This window comes from Tubulanus polymorphus, chromosome 5 (genome assembly GCF_964204645.1).
Source record: "Tubulanus polymorphus chromosome 5, tnTubPoly1.2, whole genome shotgun sequence".
Taxonomy (NCBI): domain Eukaryota; kingdom Metazoa; phylum Nemertea; class Palaeonemertea; order Tubulaniformes; family Tubulanidae; genus Tubulanus; species Tubulanus polymorphus.
Genome location: NC_134029.1, coordinates 7230114 through 7252350, shown reverse-complemented (window position 1 = coordinate 7252350; position 22237 = coordinate 7230114). Strand labels below are relative to the sequence as shown.

At 36.6% G+C, this 22237-nt stretch overlaps 1 protein-coding gene across 5 annotated transcripts; it reads right to left on the bottom strand.

The window, feature by feature from the left end:
- Window positions 1–662: 662 nt before the first annotated feature.
- LOC141905246 (band 4.1-like protein 4) lies at window positions 663–22130 on the bottom strand. Of its 5 annotated transcripts, none has more exons than XM_074794062.1 (28): window positions 22048–22130; window positions 21377–21681; window positions 19084–19188; window positions 18910–18952; window positions 16487–16565; window positions 16221–16318; window positions 15490–15610; window positions 13823–13910; window positions 11779–11867; window positions 11211–11274; window positions 11023–11114; window positions 10657–10719; window positions 10123–10253; window positions 9498–9675; window positions 9110–9220; window positions 8727–8783; window positions 8384–8608; window positions 8059–8100; window positions 7870–7932; window positions 7538–7660; window positions 7277–7366; window positions 7149–7163; window positions 6033–6161; window positions 5444–5534; window positions 5274–5341; window positions 4981–5079; window positions 3256–3445; window positions 664–2833 (listed from the first exon to the last, which is right to left on the bottom strand). In XM_074794062.1, exons 2-28 carry the CDS (start codon window positions 21458–21460, stop codon window positions 2651–2653), a joined length of 2721 nt encoding a protein of 906 aa, XP_074650163.1. In that variant the 5' UTR covers window positions 21461–21681; window positions 22048–22130; the 3' UTR covers window positions 664–2650. The 5 variants fall into 5 exon arrangements, with proteins under 5 accessions (XP_074650165.1, XP_074650163.1, XP_074650162.1 ...); XM_074794061.1 differs by lacking the exon at window positions 13823–13910 and adding an exon at window positions 13262–13349; XM_074794064.1 differs by lacking the exons at window positions 3256–3445; window positions 13823–13910 and adding an exon at window positions 13262–13349 and having other exon boundaries at window positions 663–2833.
- Between the last annotated feature and the right edge of the window lie 107 nt (window positions 22131–22237).

Below are 22237 nucleotides of genomic sequence, written 5' to 3'. Positions count from 1 at the left end.
GAATTCGAGCTAGTTTGGGCAAATTTGTTCACTGTAGAATGTTGGCGTGAAGCGAGCAATGGCATTGAAAAGGATGGCATCATCACAGACTATGGATGTATTCTCTTATCTTCATAAGTCTAGTCTCGGCTCGAATTTTTTCATGGGTGAATATTTGCTTTCTCTGTTCGCTGCAATTTGTATTCATTCATCAAGAGGAGAAAGGGCTGATTGCTGGCAACAGCTGCCTGCGTTGCTATGGGAACAACAAGAATCACGAGCATGTCGAGAGACTCCATTGGATTCTCCATTCCGCTTCGGTAATCACTGATGGTATTGATGTAGATCCCTAATATGGTACTTCTTACATCCTACTTCCCTCAGACTACAGTTACTCAGAATCTAGAAATACCGAGATATTTTGTTGTCTGAAGCCTTGCGCTGCAACATGCATACAATACAGCATGGCCACTTTCCGTCCATTTACAAATTTCCTGAGTTTTCCCTGATGTTACACAAAATTCCCCGAGTGAATCCAGAGAAATTTCTAGGTTTAAAATTCAATTCATTCATTCTCCATTGAATCATGTACCGCGGTACTGATAAAGAACATGTAATCGACAATCCAAATTCCCTGAGTTTCCCAGGCTTTTTTGCAAAATTTGTCAAATCAATATTCATTTCAAGATCATTCAATGAACTATCGGTTTTAACAATCAATATTTCTGAACACTTGAGTTCATTGCATCCAAACCTGCACTGGCCCTAACACCAATGACTTGAAAACAACTAATTCATAAGGTTACTAATAACATATTTTGTATTTTCATTAACGAATGTTTTTACATAAATCTTTTTCGATTCATCAATGACGAATCACAACCCTAGTATATCGTTTTTACATTCTTTTCAATACGCATAAATTTGATTACTTAAGTACATTATCGCATATATAATGATGTATAGAATAACAAAAGTCATAAAAGCGGCTAAAAACTGAAAATTGTATAGAAAAGTATGAATAATCGTGTGACGGCGCAACTACAATAATAACAAACAATCACAGTAATTTCATTATTTCATCCAGTCATATTTTCGGGTTCTAATTTTGCCCCCCAAAAAAAATTCATAGGTTTTTTTTTCACATTTCATGCAGTAGAAAAAAAACAAATACAGGTAGGGAGAATTGCTATACAAATATCTTTTCATCGAGAACATTCAGTCTCTGAATGGCTTTAGTGAAGTGTTCCTCAGATTAAGCCGTAATCTATAGAAATTTGGAAGGATGCTCCATTTTCATTCCTTCTTAAACATTTAGATAGCACTGCCCATGGGGTGATGAATATCACGAATAACGTAAATTTTCCAGTACCTCATGTAAAAAAATAAATATGTTTGTACTTTTAATTGCGATTATTGACTGTCACTACCTATGATCTAAGTATTGACTGATCAGTATGCTATATTCGAGGGGTGAAAGGCTATAAAAAGGATATCAACAATTATCTAAAAAGCATTATCGATAAAATCTACAGTACATACCGAGCGTGTTCATTTACCGTTAGTTAAAAAGGGATAAAATTTCCTTCGTAGTCAGTTGCATATCATCGTTATTGTTAATAGTAAATTAAAATAAATAAATGTATATATATCAATGTACAAAACGGATCGTAGTACAGATCACAACCAACAAATACACTAATTTTGATTATCTCGGACACAAAAAAAAACATAGAAACAAACATACAATCTTCTATTACAAGTTTCTAGCACCATTTAACTGTAATCAAACTCAATCTATCTCAAACTTGATTGACACCATGAAATTAAATCAACATGAAAAGCAAGTTAAAAAGAAAATCGCACATTTTCAGATTGCAATAATCCTCACTACCGGTACCTAACGTTATGTATATCTAATCCATCATAATGGCATGATTAGGAGTGTACTGTAGCAGTACAAATCAGGATTGTCAGCTGCCCTTAAGGCAGAACTTTTTACCGTTGGTATCAATGTCCTATTTACCTAAAAATCCCCTAAAGCCGCAGTGTAGATACGTTACAGCGGACCAGTTTATAAGAATTAACAAAGCATTTTTCAAAACTGTCGACTACCCGTTACGAAAGCAGGGGCGAGTTACTGTTAATTGTACATTACTTGCTTATTACAGCCCATTCCAACATAAAAACATTATCAGATCGAGTCTAAACGTAATTGAAGTAGATAATAATAATAAACAGCATTAAATATACACGCATTTCTGAAGTGAAGTAATTAATACTCTGACACTAGACGCATCACTCATTACCATATACAGAATACTGACTCAGTTATTTTATTGCGTTATCAACAAATTCATCGACGAAATGGCGACGAATGAAGACAATTTTTCGTACCAAAATTTTGTGCATTACTTCCAACCGCCTAACGCAGTAATAACAAATTTATTACATCTCCTAGAAGGATATATCTGTCAGACACAAGGTGCTTCCTTAACAAGTAAGGAGTGAGGCATGAATTATGTATGCATGAAAATACCAAGAGAACATTATGTAGCCCTATCTCAAGATTTACTTCAGGTTCCAGCTTTGAAATGCATACTTATATATTTCATGGACGAGCCTTAACTATTCCCCATTTTTCTGGAGATAATTACGTATCGATCTTGTTTCACAGTTCAGTGGCAACATCGATCATCGGAGCGAGTTTTAAACCGTAGTTGAGATCTTGTGGGAGTGGTTGGAAGGCTCGGCTTGGCGAGACGCCGGCGGTTCCAGGTGAACTACAGGATGGGACTGATGATGATGCTGCTGCTGCTGCGTAACCGGGTGGTGGTGATGATGGCGATGATATCTTTAAGAAAAGATTATGAAATATATACTAATCAAATTAAATAGTTAGTTGTAACTAAAGTACATTGATTAGAATGGAATTATTCAGAAAACAAAATACACAATAATTGTGTTTCATTTAATATGTAAACAGGTACAAATACAGGTAAATACCAGTAATATTCATAGACTCATCCAGAAAAGATGGCTGCCTCCTTTGCCTCGCCCTATGACATCAATAATGTTTTTGAAGGCGTCAATAAACTTTCAAGTTAGTTTTCTCGGTTCCTATTATGTTTATCTACCGGTACTAAACACCTCTATCACCACGTGGATATATATATAGTGCTCTTTTGATTATCGATTTACTACATATTTCGAGTCTTTAATGCAAAGAATATACCGTTAAGCCGTGAAAAGCAGTGCTATTACCTACATACATACCTGATGGCGTGGTTTGGCAAAGCTATAATTATCAGGCGGGGACGTCGAACGTGACTTCGACGTCGATGACTTCACCGGGCTGGCGTTCTGAGACTTCGAAGCCGCTCGATCGGGAGGAGACATTGATCGAGATTTTACCGATGACTTTAACTCCGGATCACCGACATAATATGTGGCGACTATGTCAGCTCTATACGTAATAATATAACAAGTATATAATCTACATGAGTCTGTGCACAAGGATCGGGGAATATCGGATTAATTATGCGGCATACATCATGATTATCAAGCATTAAAAAGCATCATCGCGAATTGAATAACCATGGTTTGGAATATTTGAAAATCGGGCTCAAGTTGTACAGTCATTTAAGATTCTAAAACGAGTCTTCAGTTGTAAGATTGGCTTTGGAATCAAAATATGTCTGGAAGGCCTTGATCAGCCTTAAATTTAATCTTGACTGTGCACAATATTGGCCCCTGAATAGAAATCAACTGAAAGGTAGTATGATTTTTCCATTTTCTTCTGACTATGGATGATTTGATCCGACAGAGAAAGTTTTATGGAATTAAGTCAGATTGCACTGCTGCTGGTGGGTGTAAACGAGCAGACAGCCCTGACGTGCTCTTCATCAACCTATCATTTGGCAGACGGATTACGAATGCGTTACCATGGTTATACAAACGAGACACAGAGAGAGAAAGTGTAGAACGAAGACAGGATTATGCCTCATAGCAGACGCCGTCCACACAATCATTTACTAATACAAGCAACGACTGTGTGTTTGTACAGATTTGCATAGTTGTTTGGCTAAAATGAAATACCTTGTTTCTCCTTATCGACCAGGCCACTTTTGTAAAATGCAATAAGTTTTGTAATCAGTCTATTTCTATGGCAACCGGATCTTTTATGGCTAGCTTGATCACGATTGAAAAAAAAGTAATGTACAGGGTAGATAGGCGGCCAGCCGGGTCAACTTTTAAGCTTAGCAGAAATGAGAAACAAGGTATCAATTTTTTGTTAGCCTTTTAGAGCAATTCTTTAAAGCTAATATCATATTCCCAGTACGAGAGAACCGAACGAGACACTATGAATATAATATCATCGAATCAAAAAACAAAACCACACACATTTTTTTCTCACTAGTTCACGCTGAATGAACAATCTATATATAATTGGCATATCAAATAGACCACCACCGAGAGCATAATAAATTCATATACACGGAATCTATGTAAAAGCCGTAGCAAATATTTGCTCCAAACGATTTTATGTACACATTATTGCATAGCTACTAAAGGTCTATAGAGTTGATACGGTTAAAAGCTTTACTCAGGTCTTCCGATCTTATCCAATCTGATCTAATCTAAAATTCGAAGGTATCAGGCATTAGCTCTTCCATTAGTAAGCTTACTAGAACTGGGTCAACTAGAATCTGAATGAAATTTAAAAAAATTCTTTTCAGTTGCACGTCTCGAACTATGGAACAGGCCACAGATACTTTTATGTTTGATTCTTCGTATTGATTTGAGATCAGATACTCAGATCTTAAACAAACCCGAGTTTAGCTTACAGTAAGAAATTCAAACCACACGAGTATAAATGTATCAATTAACTCGATGGATCGAGTCATTTAGCCAGCTCTTTCAGGACTCTATACAAAAAGAGTACTCATACTCACTTGTTAATTTTTTCAAATGTTTTTTTATGTTTTTATGTTAGCTTACCTATTATCATTTGAATTATAAGGACGATTTGAGCGAACAGGAAGATCTTTTGGACGGTTGCTTGCATCTCCAAATTGACGTATATGACTAACATGGCTCCTGAAAAATTAGGGATTTCCATCAAATAATAATTTAATAATGCCACCAAACATGATGCATTTCTATTCATCACCGGGCATCACATTTTTCTCAATTCAGAATAAATGATTAATCTAGGTGATAACTTAAATAGAAATAAATACATAATACGGCTATCGGTAAGTGGAAATCTTCTTCGGGCTCTGAATAATTACCTCAAATAATCTGGATTACTCGCTGGACTTTCCCGGGTGTTATGCCCAACAGATGCATAGACATTTTTCTTCAACAAAAAAAATAACACAGCAAAATCAGATATAATGTACCAGAGCATACCTGTCCTTCATCATTGACCAACCGATAGGAATCGGTATTGCATACATACTTTAGTTTTTACAATAGGAGCGGAGTGAAGCTCCTGTTTATAAACTGTTGGCGCTGAAGGATGCACCATAGTCTCCACTTCATCTTTCCTCCTAAAAAGAGAATTCCTTGATTAACAAGCCATTGGCGACAATAATCCTCGGGCTCAGGCTTGAACTCCGAAATTACCATTGCATTTTAGATATGTTATACCTAAGGCTAATAGCTAAATTTTTGAATATTGGCACTGTTCCTCATTTATGAGGTCATCTTGAAGGTCATGTCACTGAAAATAGTTTTTGGTGCCTAGTTCTGCTGCTAAGTGGTGCACTGGGCCCATTCATTGCACTGCACAACTAGACCCCCATACCAACATTGTACCAAAGTTTCATCAAGATCAACCTACTATAAACAAAAGCTAAGTAGCTGAAAGACAGACACACAGATGGACACATACAGACAGACAGACAGACAGACAGACAATATGAGCGGAAGCCTGAGAACCAATATAATTCATCATACATGGAGTAGTGTGGGCAAGTGATGAGAGCGTGTGACTAAGGGACTAAGTGAACAGTCACTCATGCAGCTTGGACATTCAGTAAACTTACCCTCCACCGTTGTACAGATCTGAATTGTAACTGCGACGATTTTCCATCATTGAAGAATACGGCGGAGGAGCATCGGGCGAGGTCGGCGTCGTGCCAGTTCCGTTAGGCTTCACATACTCCATTCCTTCCCTAAAATCAGCAGAGAGCCAGTTGATTCGGTTATTTCATAATTTCTAACACAACAAGTTTTTTACTGGCGAGACACAATTTATCAATGTATCTACTATCTAGGAGACTTTGATCTAGGGACTTCCCTTAGGATGCCTGCTCCTCAAGCTATGGATATGTTTCAATACCCTAGACTTCAGTAGACTTCAGTAAGTGCTTTTACACACCAACTGTCAATACGGTATTAAAAGAAAATGTTAAATTCAAAACTATTACGTGCCAGTACGAAAGCCCTGTGCCCTATAAGTTTCTTTGCCCAAATAATTAAACTCTGCCATCTAAAGGAGGTTGTTTAATCTAGCGTAAGGGAATAGGACCAAGGTGGAATTAAGTCCGAACAGTGTAATAGCGTACCTTCCTTTTCCATATCCTCACCCATATAAAATGCTCATTAATTTGAAACATCGATTTCAATTCATTTCTATCCAACTTGGACTTGGGTGGGGATACATTTACCATATATGAGGAATAATTAAGATTACATTCTATACATTTCATATCTACCGGTATATCAAAAGAAAAGCTCCCACAACTTATAGAAGTGTTACAGAAAGTGTCAGCTCAAAGTTACCATATCAATACTAGTATGATGTACATTATATAGTGTTTAAATAACCGTAAATTGAGGGCTACATAGTGTGTAAAATGATTCATTATCGGGAATTATAGGTGAAAGCCTGTTGAGTCTATCTATCATAGATTATGCAGGCAATTATCAATCTGTAGCCTAGAACCGTATCTCAGACATTCGCCCATTACGAGTGAAGTCCAGACGTAAAGGATGGTGAAAAAGTATCTAATACATATCTACAGTTAGTTTAAAGTATATTCTGAAATCATGATGTAAAGCGCGGATGATCAAAAACTGAAAGAATAGACGGTCTGAATGTCTCAGGTCCAGGCCGCAGAATGATACCCGCATTTATGTACAGTTACACCGATACTTACCAGTCCCACCAGAATCTACACGTTTCATTAGAACAGAAATTAGATTATGTATACCTTACAGCGGACAGAGAGTGCAGCTTTCATTAATTCTTGAAATTCACACCGAACATTAACAGGAATTTACTCACCCAGGGCCGCCACTTTTCCTGTAAGGAGATGTGCGTCTTTTATGCCTCGTATGAGGAGAATACTTGATCCGGAATGGTTCGGCTTTTGTCCTAGAAAAACAAATCGACAACTACAATATCTAGTTATCAATTATACGATCTGCATGGACGTGAATTAGATTTGGGCATTCAATTATCAGTTACTATGAGGGAATACCCCGCTATTTCAAAAGAATAATTCTGCGATGGAAATTGATGTGTCGGTACTAATTTTCAACTTACTCAACAGCCATATAGGGAATATCCCTCTTCTGTTCCTCAGTTAAAGGTTCTGGATCGACCAACTCGTATTGGAAATGTTGTTTGAGCTCTTCCGGTGGTCGTTTGCCAGGCGATCGACTTCTCCTAATGAAGACAATTAGTACTCATTAACAACAATCAAACATCAAAATCAATATCAAAACTAGTCTACACCTGATATACTGTAGTAGAATATTATAATCTGCAACCTGAATTTTACAACAATATTCTAACAATCCCCCAACAAAATCTCCGGCTTACAGTAATCCAATAGTCAAAAAGTCAAGGGGAAACACTATGCATAGTCATAGTACCTTCTAAGTCGACGTTGTTCATGGCTTTCCTTGGAGTCATTTGATTGCAGCGACCGTACTGAGCTGTTATGGAATATGAACACATGCTTGTTAATAGTTCTTTGATCATCCACATAATTTAAAATCATGCTTTCTGTTAGTATATTTGTATATATAGCGATATCGTTATTACCCCATATGTATACTCACCCATTTTGAAGGCGAAGATCTTTAACTACAGCATCTTGAGGCCTAAACAGAGAAATATGCATACATACAGTTGCCTATCATATGAATTGCAGGAACGTCTGAAATTTGCATGGAGTTATACCCCACAACATGTAAGCAGCTGTTAGAAGCATAAAAATTCAAAATCTTTTACATTGGTTATTAGTAATCATATTACGCAATGTCTACTGTCCTGATACACTTTACTGAGATGACAAAAAATATCAGCTATCAATACCACTAGAGCCCAACCACTTCACCAAGAATAACATATTTCTCTGCTATCCAAAATATCTCATCCGCTTACCCGATATTTTCCCTCTCGCTTTGCCGTCGTTGAACTTCTTTCCATTGCGTTTCTGAGTCGACCATCTCCTCGTTTTTCGACGAGCGTTTTCGATTTCGATGATATTTACGCGACGACGACGAGCCCTTACTGCCTTTACTGCCCTTACTGGCTTTCGACGAACCGCGCGATGACTTAGATTGTTCCGACAAATCACTGTTATTGCTTTTATTCGACTCTTTAGATCTATGAAATTTTGAAAGTGAAAGCAACTGAACTCACAAATGAGCTAACTTAACAACGTGACTATCTCAATCCTGGGAAACATTCACACGATCAAATTTGACGGCACAATAATTCTCACCTTCTCCTTCGTCTTCTGGGGGCTTCGTTTTCATCTGTATCTCGCCGACTTCTATGTCTGTAACAACGTAAAACAATACATACAACCATTCAAGTATTTCGAATAAAACTTTTCATACCCCAGTACACAGTTTCAAATACATGTTCAAACATGCTCTGTTTCACAGAACAACTCACTATTGTTTGAAGGTGACAAAATTATTCGCAATGGTTTAATCGCTACTTAAAATTCAAAGATTGGTTTCCAAGTTTCATAAAAGTTCATATGAGTGGATTTAATTTTTGGAAGAATTATTGATTTTACAAAACTGGCCCCGGGGATAACTTTGTTATAACAGTCATTGAAACTTTGTCTTCAATTCCTCGTGGTATGTAGATTGGTACCTTCTGTCTGTCTTTTCACTTTCACTACCGGTTGACGGCACTCGACGCGGAAACATCATTTTTTCGCTGTGATTCGAATACGGCGAATCATGTCCTCTCGTGTACAGCCCTCTGAAAAACACGCAAAATCCAGACTCAAATTCAACACAAAATCTACTGTAGATACATTAAGACCGATTTAGACCATTGAAAATTAAGTTGAAAATCCGGGCTAAATAGAACTGGATTTCTGATTGGCTTATAATGACATCATCTAAGCAATGCACTCAAGTTAATCAGATAGGGTTTCATTCCGTGGCTGTCTCTACGCCATCAGGTTCGATTTCAGGATGATGTTTTCCAATTTCAATGACAGTTAAAATCATTTTCAGGGTGAGATTTCTCTTACCCGGTAGATTGAGACTCATTTTCCCACGGAGCTGACCGATTACTGTGTGGAGATTCATGACCCGATGACCGAGCTTTCGCTATTGCGATCACCGGTTCAGGCTGGATGAATTTACTGACCGGCATATTCGGGTCTATTGACGTACCCATACTACGAGATGATCCGGAATACTGTGTTCCTGAAACAAAATTCAATCGAGTTAGGTTTAAGTCATAAAGAGCCAGGATAGAGAACTGGTTACAGAATGAGTGATGTCAATGCAATAACCTAATTTTCAAAGAGAATTCTAGTACAAAGAAGGTGATTTAATCCAAAGAGGGAATTCTCTACTCGGAGACTAACTTTTATGAAAACTGGGACCTTGATAAGCTGGTTACCAGGTAGAATCTAACAGCCATCTATACCAGTAGCCCTGATTCAAATGATTTCAACAAAAGGTTTTGCAAATGGCCCATAGAATTGGATCTTCAATTTCTCATCTAGTTTTTCAAAATATTGTGGGTTTTTTACTTCATTAATATCAAACAGTGAATTGTCTACAGAAACCGATAAGATTTTCCATTGACGTTGGAATAACAAAGTCGCATAAAAAGCGATGTTTATTTCTGAGGATTTTCCAGCTTACCTAAGGTTTGTTCAAGTCCAGAATCTGAACCAGCAGATCTTCGTTGATGTCGACGGCTAGGTGTTCGTAACACCTGAGGCTCTGGACGGATAGCTGCTGCATCGCTCAATGCTTGCTTCTCAGTACGACCACTGAAAAGCGCCACAAATTTATATCAATATCGAAACAATTAATATCTAAGGATGATAAAACTTGTGCACACAATGCAGATGCATAAGTGTCTTCAGCAATTTTTTTCTTCAATTGTGAAAATAACCATACATGCACTAGTGGATTAAGGAGGAAAATTAGGGAGGTGCAATTGAAATAGGACATTGTTACTTCTTGCTTAAGTGATGAACCTGGCCAGGCGAGTAGCAGATTTATGAAACCAGTATGAGTATCAGGGCAACATTTTCAGCAAATGTTGAAAATTTCACACTGTTTGTGAGCATTCTAAGGCTTAATTTACTTCAAGGAATAAAGGTCAATAAGAATGTTCTCTGGATCCAAGCTTGCTCATGCGAAGAAATGCCATATCACCTATTTTCTTACCTGTATCTATATTTCGATCCTAACTGAAAGAAGTTCCCTGAAGGTTGCGCTACGTGGCTAAGCCTACAGAAAAATACGCCATACGAAAAGGAAATATGAATAACATCATGCAAACTGAAAACCTATCATCGTTTAATGCATTTATCTGATCAAACAATGGCTGAAGAAATTCAACATCATCGACAGACTCGGAACATGCTATTACTAAATTCGTCCTATTTACAGGACGGTACATTAACAATTCATTCAGACTATCGACTGAGAAAGAATTGTCCATGCTCTAAATTCCATGCTTACGTATATATATAAGGCAAAAGGAATGTTTAAAATGCGTATGGTTTACATGCATGATATGTATCTACTTACCGGAAGAATGCGTGATGTTCCACACAACACTTCCATAAATGCTTACATCCCTGCTTCGTTGGACATTCAAACGTATACGTGTTCTCATAATTCTACAAATTGAAACGGAAATATCTTAGAGGGCGCATGTAGAGTATGTAAGCTGTACAGAGAATATATATATATATATGGCAAGACGAACAGCTTACATTTTTATCTTTGACTCTGATCATGAAATTCTTGTTCTTGAATGTGACTTTGACAATCCGCGGCCTAAAAAATACCATTCAAATCTAACATAAACCGGATAAATTTCATTAACTACGTTACAGACGTCTCCGGTTTTACTATACCAAGGTCCTTTCTGATCGATCAGTCCTGAATATAAGGAGTTTAAAGGAGAAAAATTTCTTCAAATTTCGAGGAAGTGTCTCATATCTCAATTACTATAGACTCTTCCTAAATCAGTACCGTTTATCTCGGTAAACCATTAATATGGTACTCTTTTGCAAGCAAATTTTATCCTTTACACTAACTAAACTCAGTTCCTCATTTGGTAACTGTCTAATTGGGTAAAATAAGTCCTAGTCCCAACTGTACCGATTCAGGCATAGTTTTCTGTACAACTACAAACATTTCTAGTTGCCAACTTCTCATAATTAAAGGAGTTTCAAGCATCTTTAAAAGCATTCTTTGTTGAGGCAAGAGTTTTTAAGGAATCATGGAGTCGCAGGCACCCTGCATACATACACCAAACTCACAAATTCTGAAACTTACCAGAAATAGTTCCCGACTTTCGATTTATTCTTATATACAACAACCCCGGTCGGCGTAAGACCAAGGAAATATTCCACAGCTCCCTCACCCTGTCAAACATATAGTTGAAATACATAAAAATTTAACACAAAAACGTCATCCATACAAATACAGGGGTGGATCTAGGGTGTGGTTCAGGGTGCACCCCAAAAATAGGGCAGATCATATAATCAAAAGGGCATCCCGAAAAAAAAAAACCAATCGGAAAAAAATAATAAACTCATTTTTGGAAATACAGAGAACAAGCTTATGAATTAAAACTTATCAAGTTAATATCATTTATTTTGGGGGGTACGCACCCTGGTACCTTCCCCTTGGAGCCGCCCCTGGAATACTTGTACAGTAAACGAACGAGGACGATAGTACAGTAAAATATGGATATCTGTATTACTAGGGATGTGTGTTCCTACATAATCCAAAGCATCGCACGTCTAATTGATTTAGCGCTGAACATAATCATCAGTTATAACAAACAGACTTCTTCATTGGTTTTTTTTTTGATTTATGAATAATGTGTCTATTCCATCATTCAGTATCCATAATTTACCGTTATGAGCAAAACGATTATCAATTAATTCAATTCATCGCTGAAACATAAACACGCATTTATAAAAAGATATAACGAGGAAAATGATTAATCTAGACAGCACACAATATTGTTAATAGTAATCTATCAATACGTATCAACGTTATTTAGTAGAAATAGGCAAATGAAAAATGGCTGTAAAGTTTCTTTTCTTTTCAAAGACGTTAAGTACATTTTCTCAAGGCGGATTGCCATGTTTATAAACAATGGTTAATTCAGTACTTCTCATGTGTACCGTAATGTTTATAAACTCTCAATTACGCAACCTGCGTTCAATAACTACCTACGTCTGCCCAGCTGCAGACTGTTTTTTTTTTATTTTCTTAAGTTAAAACTAGAACCAAGCGTTGAGCTAGCATTTCATATAGCATTACAACATCATTGTGTAACCATTATAGCATCATTACAGAGTACTCGTTAAATTTGTCAGAGAAGATATTTTTGCACTATTTTCGCACAAGTTATGGTCAAACTTTAAACGAAAGAAATACCAAAATCTTTCATAATAAAGGGATAGTTCAATGAATTACCTTAGCAAAAGTATCAAAATCAATGTATCAGGCTTAACAAATATTTTTTGCTTGCCTTTTTCGAACTTGAAAATCAGATTTTACATGAACTGTATTCCTTCTATTGAATATTTCTGAAAATTGTGCAATTCAGCCTTACGCGTTTCTCTACGTTTTGAAAAAAGATTTGAAAGAATGTTAACTGTATTTCTTCAGAAACTCGTTAATATCAACAGATTCGAGCAACTAGACGAGAGTTAAATGAATCGTTAGTCAGTTCAAAATAAGTTACGTAAGCCACAGAAACACGCAGGGGGAAAAACGTGCTTACACTAGCGGCATGGCTTACCAACACCTGATGTAGGTCTACGCCGTACATGTCGAACCATTTAACGGTGTCTAGATAGCTGTGCTCAGCCAACGCTGGCACCATACCACTGAAAATTCATAACATTCACGAAACACAGTCACTAATTTTACTCAACACATAGATAGATAAACATATACTTTACAGGGGGTAGCAATGAGATTGTAGTTGACACGACGTTGACAAAAGAGAAAACGAATTTTATAAAATTAGCTCGAAAAAAAGAAGCTTTTGTTTGGCAAATCCAGTTGCTATGCCCCTGTAATTTCCAAAATTTCAGGATTCATCTTAAAGACATTTTCAGGCAAATAAATAATCCTTATTTTGAAACATCCGAACAGTTAACTAAACTTTATGTAGTTAGGCACTCAATGAGTACTGGTATGTGATCTTTTCAAGGAAACTCTATGAAGATGCTACGAAAATGCCTTTATAGAAATAACCCTGAAAATGCACTTGAATTTTTCGCCCGTCCAACGAAAAATTCAAATGCGGCCGCCGCGGAGAAAGAGTATAACCGTTTCTCCGACCGAAAGAGCTTACCAAAACTCGATGGAAATCGACGCCATAAGCTTCCATCCATTTAACCATATCTAGATAATAGCGTTCAGCCGATGATGGAACTTGGCCACTTTATAGAAGACAACATATAATGTACATTTACAACATTTAAGTCAGAAAGATAGCTTTTTGTCAGCAGGTGTGAATCCAGAGTGTGTTTAGAATTCTCTTCAATGAGAAATGTATTTAATTGGACTAATAAGAGTTAATGTATGAGAATTGACCAAAATATATGTATATCTTTTCAAAATCTTCCAGGAGGTGAACTGAGGTACATACGCCTAATTGTCAACCACTGTTGTAATATGCCGAGAGATCAATCCTCAATCAGTAAACATTCATTCATTATTTTGGAAAAAAGTGTAGGCCTTTGATTCTTTTTTAGTCATAATGCCACAAGTTTATTAGACTTCGTGCAAGGTAATAATGCCAGAGTTCGCAATATACCATACCGGTAGGTAAAAATGCCAGAAGGAAATGCTGGGATTGGGTAAAGTAGCACAAAAAAAGCTTTGCTTCGATCTATTAATGATAGCAAGCTGGTGGTCTGCGTAAAATTAAGTAATCTAATATTTTTCATAGCAATAAAAATGGATTCTAATTAAATTAATGCTTTCAATGAAGATTTTGATTTGATTAATTACAGCAAACAAGAGTGTCAAAATCTTGCCATAAACTATTCATTGGATTGCAGATTTGATATCATAAATTACAACAAACTCCATTGTCAAAATCTCAAATTTCTGTGAATAATTTCACCCAACGAAACAGCGTTTCAGAAATCTATGCACATCGTATAGGCCTACCAAAGAAAACTTGCCGATGTATGACTTTTTAACCAGTATCAGACACAGTATCCATCATAAAGGATAAGCAAAGAGCGTTGTGGAAGTGCTTTCATTTTCCTTCTGGCATATTTTTTTCATACCTATGGTACATTCATCGCTCCTACCTCATATAAATGGGACCAGGGATATTTGTTCTGAGTTAAGTTGTTAACTTAATAGAGATTCTATTGCAATATGGTTCTACGATTTGTGTTTGGGTTACGTACTGCTGATAAGTCGACTCGAAAGAGGAGTCTACTGTGTAATAGCGAATTATTTGTTCCAGCCAATTGAACCTCTATTGCACAACAGTCACTTGATGATAAAGCTAAAGCGTATCAATGTTTCAATTTTCAAGATCAATAATGCCAGATGGTCAATAACTCTAGACATTATTGCTAGTAGATGCATATGATATTCTCAGAGATTCCAAATATAAAGGAGAATTTGCAATATGTATTATTATTAGAGTGTGTATTATTCTTTATAGACTAACTACTATCATTCCATGACTGAATACTTGAATATTCGAAATATTTTAAACGACGGATGAATGAAATTAGCAGGTGATCTTAGAGAGTTATCTACAAAAAAATGTATCTTCAATTTCACGGCCCGATGGAAAGGGAGTTTTTTTTCGAAAACAAACCTACGAAGAGGTGTAAATTCTTGTGAGGATTTTCAGCACCGTTGATACTGGTTATCCGAGGACTCGCAACACGATATATATATATATATATATATATATGTATATGCATTTTCCATCGCCACTGACCCGACAAACCACTGTTCAGTAATAGTGGATATTCTTTTGATACTTACGCCAGGGTCCTGTGTATCTGGTGAATTCGATCCTCCAGTTCTGTCGTTTGATTTGGCACAAGTCGGAACTCGGAAACGTAACCGAAGGAATGTCGTCTAGGATCATAATCTCCCAATTCAGCTGTAAATAATAAACGCAAGGATTCATGGATACAAATACGTATTTGTTGAAACTGTAATACATTTTAGCGATATTGATCATATTTTAGGTGGCAACATCAATTGTCAATGTGATCAATGACACCGATCAAGTTAAAAACCCACTACCGATATACAAAATCTAAAAGATTAAAAGCAAAACTTGTTTTTCCAAGTATATATACCCCTAATCTAGTTAATCCCTCACACCTGACAAGGATCTCTAGTAAGAGTTCGAAATGTCTTGTCTTTGGATTTCGATTTTTGATGAATAACATTTGGTTTTCTTTTGGTGGCTATCTTACTATTTCAATACCATTACACCAGCCATCTCCGCCTGGGGAGATGTAACATCTTAACTACTACAGCACTCAATTTGATGCAAATTCCAGGGCAGTCAGAGCAATGATAGGTTGTAATTACATGAATCTGAATGAGAAAACTTTAAATATTCCACGCAGGGGCGATCGGTGAGCCGAGTCTACAGAAAAAGGCTAGTTACCCATTTAATTTGCTCCGAAGAGGGAATCTATTGGGATAAGAGCATTACAGGGACAATGTCCTGTACAGGGGGTTCACGGCATATGACTTACATTGAACAGCATATGCACATAACTCAGCAGCCTGGTCAAATGTAACTGGTAGACGACCTTGTAATATATCACGTTTCACTTGCAGGAAAAACTGATACCTGAAAAAATGAATGACGATATGTATAAAACTGGTAACTCTGATAGTGAAATGGTAAATCAGGCGATAGTAAACAATTTAGAAAGAACATGCAAAATGATGTTCTTTTTCTGAATTCTTTTTTCGGCAAAAAATCTAAGCCAGTCATTTGTTAGTTAATGGGGTTTACCTCGTCAGTTCTTCCTTCAGTAAACAGGGGTCAGCTGCGTAGAATTTCACACCAAAATATACAGTGTACGGAGCACCAACTGGAAAGAAGAAGTATTACTAACATTTAGGGACATTGACGCATTGGAAAAGGACAAATATTTCGATAATTGAATTGCCCGGCAACCAGTCTAGCCTCAGTATATTGATGACATAGTGCACATCCTCTCAAAAATAATCATTATAATTTATCAAAAAAAGAATAAGAGTTATGAAATATATTCAATTACAAAATATATGCCAAAATTCACAATTGTAATTGTTATGTCTAAACGCCAATATTGAGGACATAGTTAACTAACGCATACTAAGTATCTATATCAACATTATTGTCAGTTTCTACAGCGTCAAAAAAAGATCGTAGCTTAAGAAGTAGTTACGAGTTCAAGGTCAGGTACAATAGGCACATTTAGAACAAAATTTCAATGATCAATGAAAATGGGTTTCTTTTGAAATTTATAACAAGTCAAATAGCGCCAATATTTATTTAGACTTTCATGCCTATTAACTATCGGAAAATGATCTCTCGTAAATTAAATACTATCTTAGGACAAGTTTTGTTCTTTGATAACACTCCATAACAGGTCTCCCCTCAGGTATATTCATAATATAAACAAACTTTCATTAAGGAAAGTTGTATTACTGAAATGGTAACAGGTTCTACAGGTAAAATCGCCCACGCACCGCGCCGGAATTTAATTCACATAATTTTCACTGTAGCGTAGTAAATAATTCACGTAGTAAGTGGCCATAACGATTTTGCAGGATAGTGCGATACATTATTAGGCATTTATAACTAGCTGTGCACGCAAAGCCAATCCGCAAAGCTAAGCAGGAATTTCGAACTCAAACTGTATTCAGGTTATATGAGAACAGATTGTCATGAGGATTGTTTCATGTAGGAGCCTACAGTTATGAAATAACCATTAATAATTGATTATCAATTATGATTATCTTAATCGTTATTTTTCTATATCATCCCAATAATTTTCTCCATTGCAGGCCCGTGCCGTGGGGGGTCAATGATGGGGTAGGGGGTAGCGAACAAACCCTAACCCCCTCGAAATTTAGATACAATTTTCATACATTTTTAATGGAGATTGAAAATTATCTATTCTCAAATGATTCATTCAGGTACCTGGGCACTGAAATATAACTGCCCCTAAAAAAAGCTCAGCTTGGGCCTGCATTGTTTTTGAATTTTTTCAAACATCTTTCGAATGATTTTGTAATGAATTTTTTTGGTGGGGATGGGGTAAGTCAATGGGTTTCCACTCAAGTGCAAGCCTTTTTGCTCGTCCATTTCATCATTTCCCCTTTTTTCTATATAAACAACATGTATTATGAAAAGGATTTTTTAGTAAATGAGATAAGTATTATCAATACAACAATCTTTAATCTTAAGACCAGTCACACTCCATTTGAATTCGTTGTTTATAATTTTGTTTTGTTGTGAAACCCGAACTAGCCGTGCTAAATGGACGAGAAGAATTTGAACGGGGAATGAGTTTCTATTGAGAAAAACAGTACCGAAGCCTCAAGAATATTGAATACCAAGACTGAGAACTGCCGCGAGGAAGCAGACAGATAGAGTCATCAGGAAAAATAATGTTATAGCCTGTAATGTTTAACACCTGGAATCGCCGGATAAAATTCCAGCTACAGCGAGGAGTGCATCATTGAATAGCTGTATCTTTTCCCGTTGTATCAAAACTGCAACTTCTTCATTAGGCTAAAAAAATCATACCTCATTTCTCTTTTCTGCCGAGCTTAAAAGTTGACCACCTACCTACAGCCGGCCACCTACCCTTTTAAAATCATGATCGAGTTAACCATAATAGACCCGGTAGTTATAGAAATTAACTGATTACGAATTTGCAGTTTACCTTAGTGACCCGACCGATTATGAGAAATGAGGTATGTCTCGAAATTAAAGCTGAATTCTAGACTAGTACGCAAGTGTGAGGTGCAGAACCAGGGGCCGGTTCCATAGACCGACCAGTATAAGACAAACTTAGTTCTATAGCCAATCTAACAACTTAAGACCACTCTTAAGTTTTAAGACCAGTTTTGGTCTTAAGTCTTGACTAAGGAACCGGCCCCAGGTGTTCACACGCAAAACATACACACTGCAATTATTCCATTCACTTGCAATTATTGCATTCACACTATTTTAAAAAAGGTGGGAGTTTATATAAATATGATTATCAAGTTCAAGTATTCAAAAATATGTTCACGGAAAAATATACTCAGAATAACTATTGAAATAGAAACCAGGCCAAAGCTACACTTGAATTGCCTGAATTGCGTTAATAATCATAACAATGTCAAACCCTATTCAATCCGCGTTCAAAAGCAAATTCATCATGTCCAATCATTACTGACCTTTTAATTGTGTTTTGATTGTCTTCGTTGGGTCGACCCATTGCTGGAACACGCACATTTAAGAAAACACGGGTTAGATTTTATTATTATGAAATGGAATTTTCAAAAGCCCTTCCCACTAATTTTCATTGAATGTATTATATTCAAGGGTCTAATATTTAAGGTAGAGCTTACTGTTTGGTTGGTTTGGTCGAGATATCTTAAACCGAAGTAATCATTTTCCTGTAGGTTCAGTCTATCGAACACCCAGTTGAGTAAAAATTCACCTTTCGCAGAACTCTGAAAAAAGTGGGATTTGAAGGTTAAAAAATTGGACAGGAATGTATTAAAATGGGCCGACTAGTAAGGCTTATATATCATAGATTTGCCAAGTAAATTATCAGTGTTAGAATCTAATTATAGGCTGGACAAATATATAAAAGATCTCATCATCTCAAATTTTTATTGCATATTCGCCTTAAAAAATATCCATGTTCTTCAGTATGGGGGACTAAAAATCTAAATCTTTGCCCAAAGCAATAAAAACCTTTAAATTTACTTCAATGAGATTCTAGGAACAGCTCAGAAAGATTTGTATGAAAAACTATTTAAAACAGAATGACTGAAGCACACTGGCAAAGTGGATTAAAAATCAAGTTTAAAAAAGAAGAGGTGGAATGTGCCCACCATGTTTTGAGCGTAGGTTGGTTGGTACTTGGGGAACAATGTTGGTATATACATACAGATGTTGCAAAACCAGACACATCAAAGTCTGGTACAACGATGAGTAAGCAAGAACTTATCATCGGCAAAACATAGCAGGAAAACACATAGGCCTATACATCAAATAATGACATTCCTGCCCGAAGCAGGCATGTATGAAGCCTGCATATAAAGCCTACAGTTTTTCTTTTACTTGATACATGAAGAAAACTAAAGCTTTTTAAAGGTATTGTTACCATGCCCAGTCCCCTGCTGAGGCCAGTTGCACAGTCAGTAGACGCTTACATATAAGACTGATCAAAGCCAATCGCATTACTCAAGTCAATATAACAAATTAAGATCAGTCTTGATCTTGAGATTCAAGACAGTGCAGTCGAAACGACCGCATCTGCGCCTATCCAAAAAGTGCAACAATGACTAGTTGATGGATACAAATTTGTGATGAATACTCAAGAAATTTTTTTTTATACTTCGACAAAAGAATTCGAACTATTCAAAGACTCTTTGTCGTTTTCGTAAATCATCAGAAATGAACACGGAACTGAAAGGAAATCTCAGTCATGATTTCGGAAGGAAAATCTCGAAATAATCGGAAACAATCGACTGTATTTACGCGGATCGATCAACGTGTTTGACAACTTCTGCACATTCGGGATAATAGCGAACAAAACAAAATGCAAACAATACACTGATGGTAGAGCATACGATGGACAGTCAAAATGATGAATCAAAAAAACATTGATAATTCATCAGCTTTGATTCCATTGTAAAACCATCAATTCCTGAGTAATTCAGAAATGTGTGCAAAAAACTACAAAAGACCTTTTACCACTGGTTATACACTTCAAAATCAGAGGGAAAATTTTGTCTGATTTTAGCAAGGATTCTAAAACAAACTAGTTTTAGAGTCCATGATTTTAGAAGGTACTTAGCATGTTTCAAAACAAAGTATTTAAACAGACTGCGCAGTCAATTCACCTCATGGTGTTCCAATGGTAGGCTCTTGTAGGCCTATCTACTACAAGGACGCCAGTGTCGCCACAACCAAAAGATACATTCAAACCCACATCCACCAGCTAAACATATGCGAAAGAGCCTATGGAAATCCTAATATAACAGTACCAATGATTCTTACATTTCATAAGCTAAGGAAAAGTTATAGAGTGTATGTAAATCTTTACAATTTAGAAGGAACCAATTCTTTCATCGTTTGAGGCCAGTCTCACAAAACGACTAGGCCTAAATAACGATAGGCAATAAGTGCTCAAGATAACCTTCCTTCCCACAAAGCTTTGGAACATCCATGGCTATGTACCAACTGCTCTCTAAGGGTTTAATTAATCTGGGCTTAAGGTCAGGGTAGGTATATAAAGATGTAGTGAGCAAATAGCCTCGTTAGGAAGAAGTGCTACCAATGGGATACCGGCACTCGCCAGATGGAGCAACAAAACACTGGGTTATTCAGAGTAAAAATCAGTTCATTTTCTTTTCATAAGATTTGAATTTTTAGGCTGCCATATCCAAAAATTATTAAACCAGTCATCGGATAGATATAAGATTCACTTCCTCACTTAATCTATAGTGTAGATTTCACTGAAAATTGATTTACTAATGAGAAAAGTTCATTCAAATTAAATTGAAATATAGAAGGAAGTTGAAGCGTGGTAACCTAGTGTTACTAGCGATCCTGGCGCTGAATCCTTGCTTGCCACTGACTGTAGCATTGCCAGTATCCCATTTTGTAGTGTGATCGCCACATAATTACCTTGATCTCTGTGACTAGTTCAGTGTCGTCCAATAATAAAACTTTGCAGTACGTATCTTCAGGATTATCCGCCAAACAATGCATGCTGTTGTATTATCCAGTACATCATGAAAAACACATCATTGCTTTCAATCACCGGTAAAACAAATATGATCCGTGTGGCTGGGTTTATTTCGCCTCGATTTCAGCAGAATAAATATCACAGATACTGCAGCCTACTACTAAAACATCCACTATCCACAAAACTGTGGTGTAATTCTTACTTTATGGAATAGATAGATATAATCCTTTAATGCCGTCACTCTCTGCAAAAAAAATAATCCGAATGAAATTAATTCTTGTAAAATTATGCCGGGCAACATTAACGAGTAGTAAGTAGGCCTATTATGACAAGAACTCACTCATTAGATGGTCCTAAATAAAATCATTTAACAAATTGTGATTGAACCACCGTAAGCTTAATATTTTTGTGAAACTGGAACTCAAATGTAAAAAGTTCGATAGAAGTCTACTTTTAGCCCTGATGAAATTTGATTGAATTGTACTTTAGTTTTAATCTGACAGGGCAATGTTTTTGAGTCGTAACTTCTTGATGGAAATGAAAAGCACAATATAAACGACCCGGTTGGAACCAAATAGACAAATCGAAGATGAACTAAAAGCTTTTTTACCATTCAATGCTAGCAAATAAGACAATTTTCGCTAATAAAATCCTAAATGATGTACCAGTATTTGACAGATTCGAAGGCTACCCTGGTTAGTTACGGAAATAGTGCTCGGTGGAGCGCCATAAGGATTGCTCCGTAATACCAGTGTTACCTAGAGTCCCCAATCCATTCCTTCCAGCCAACGATTCGCATG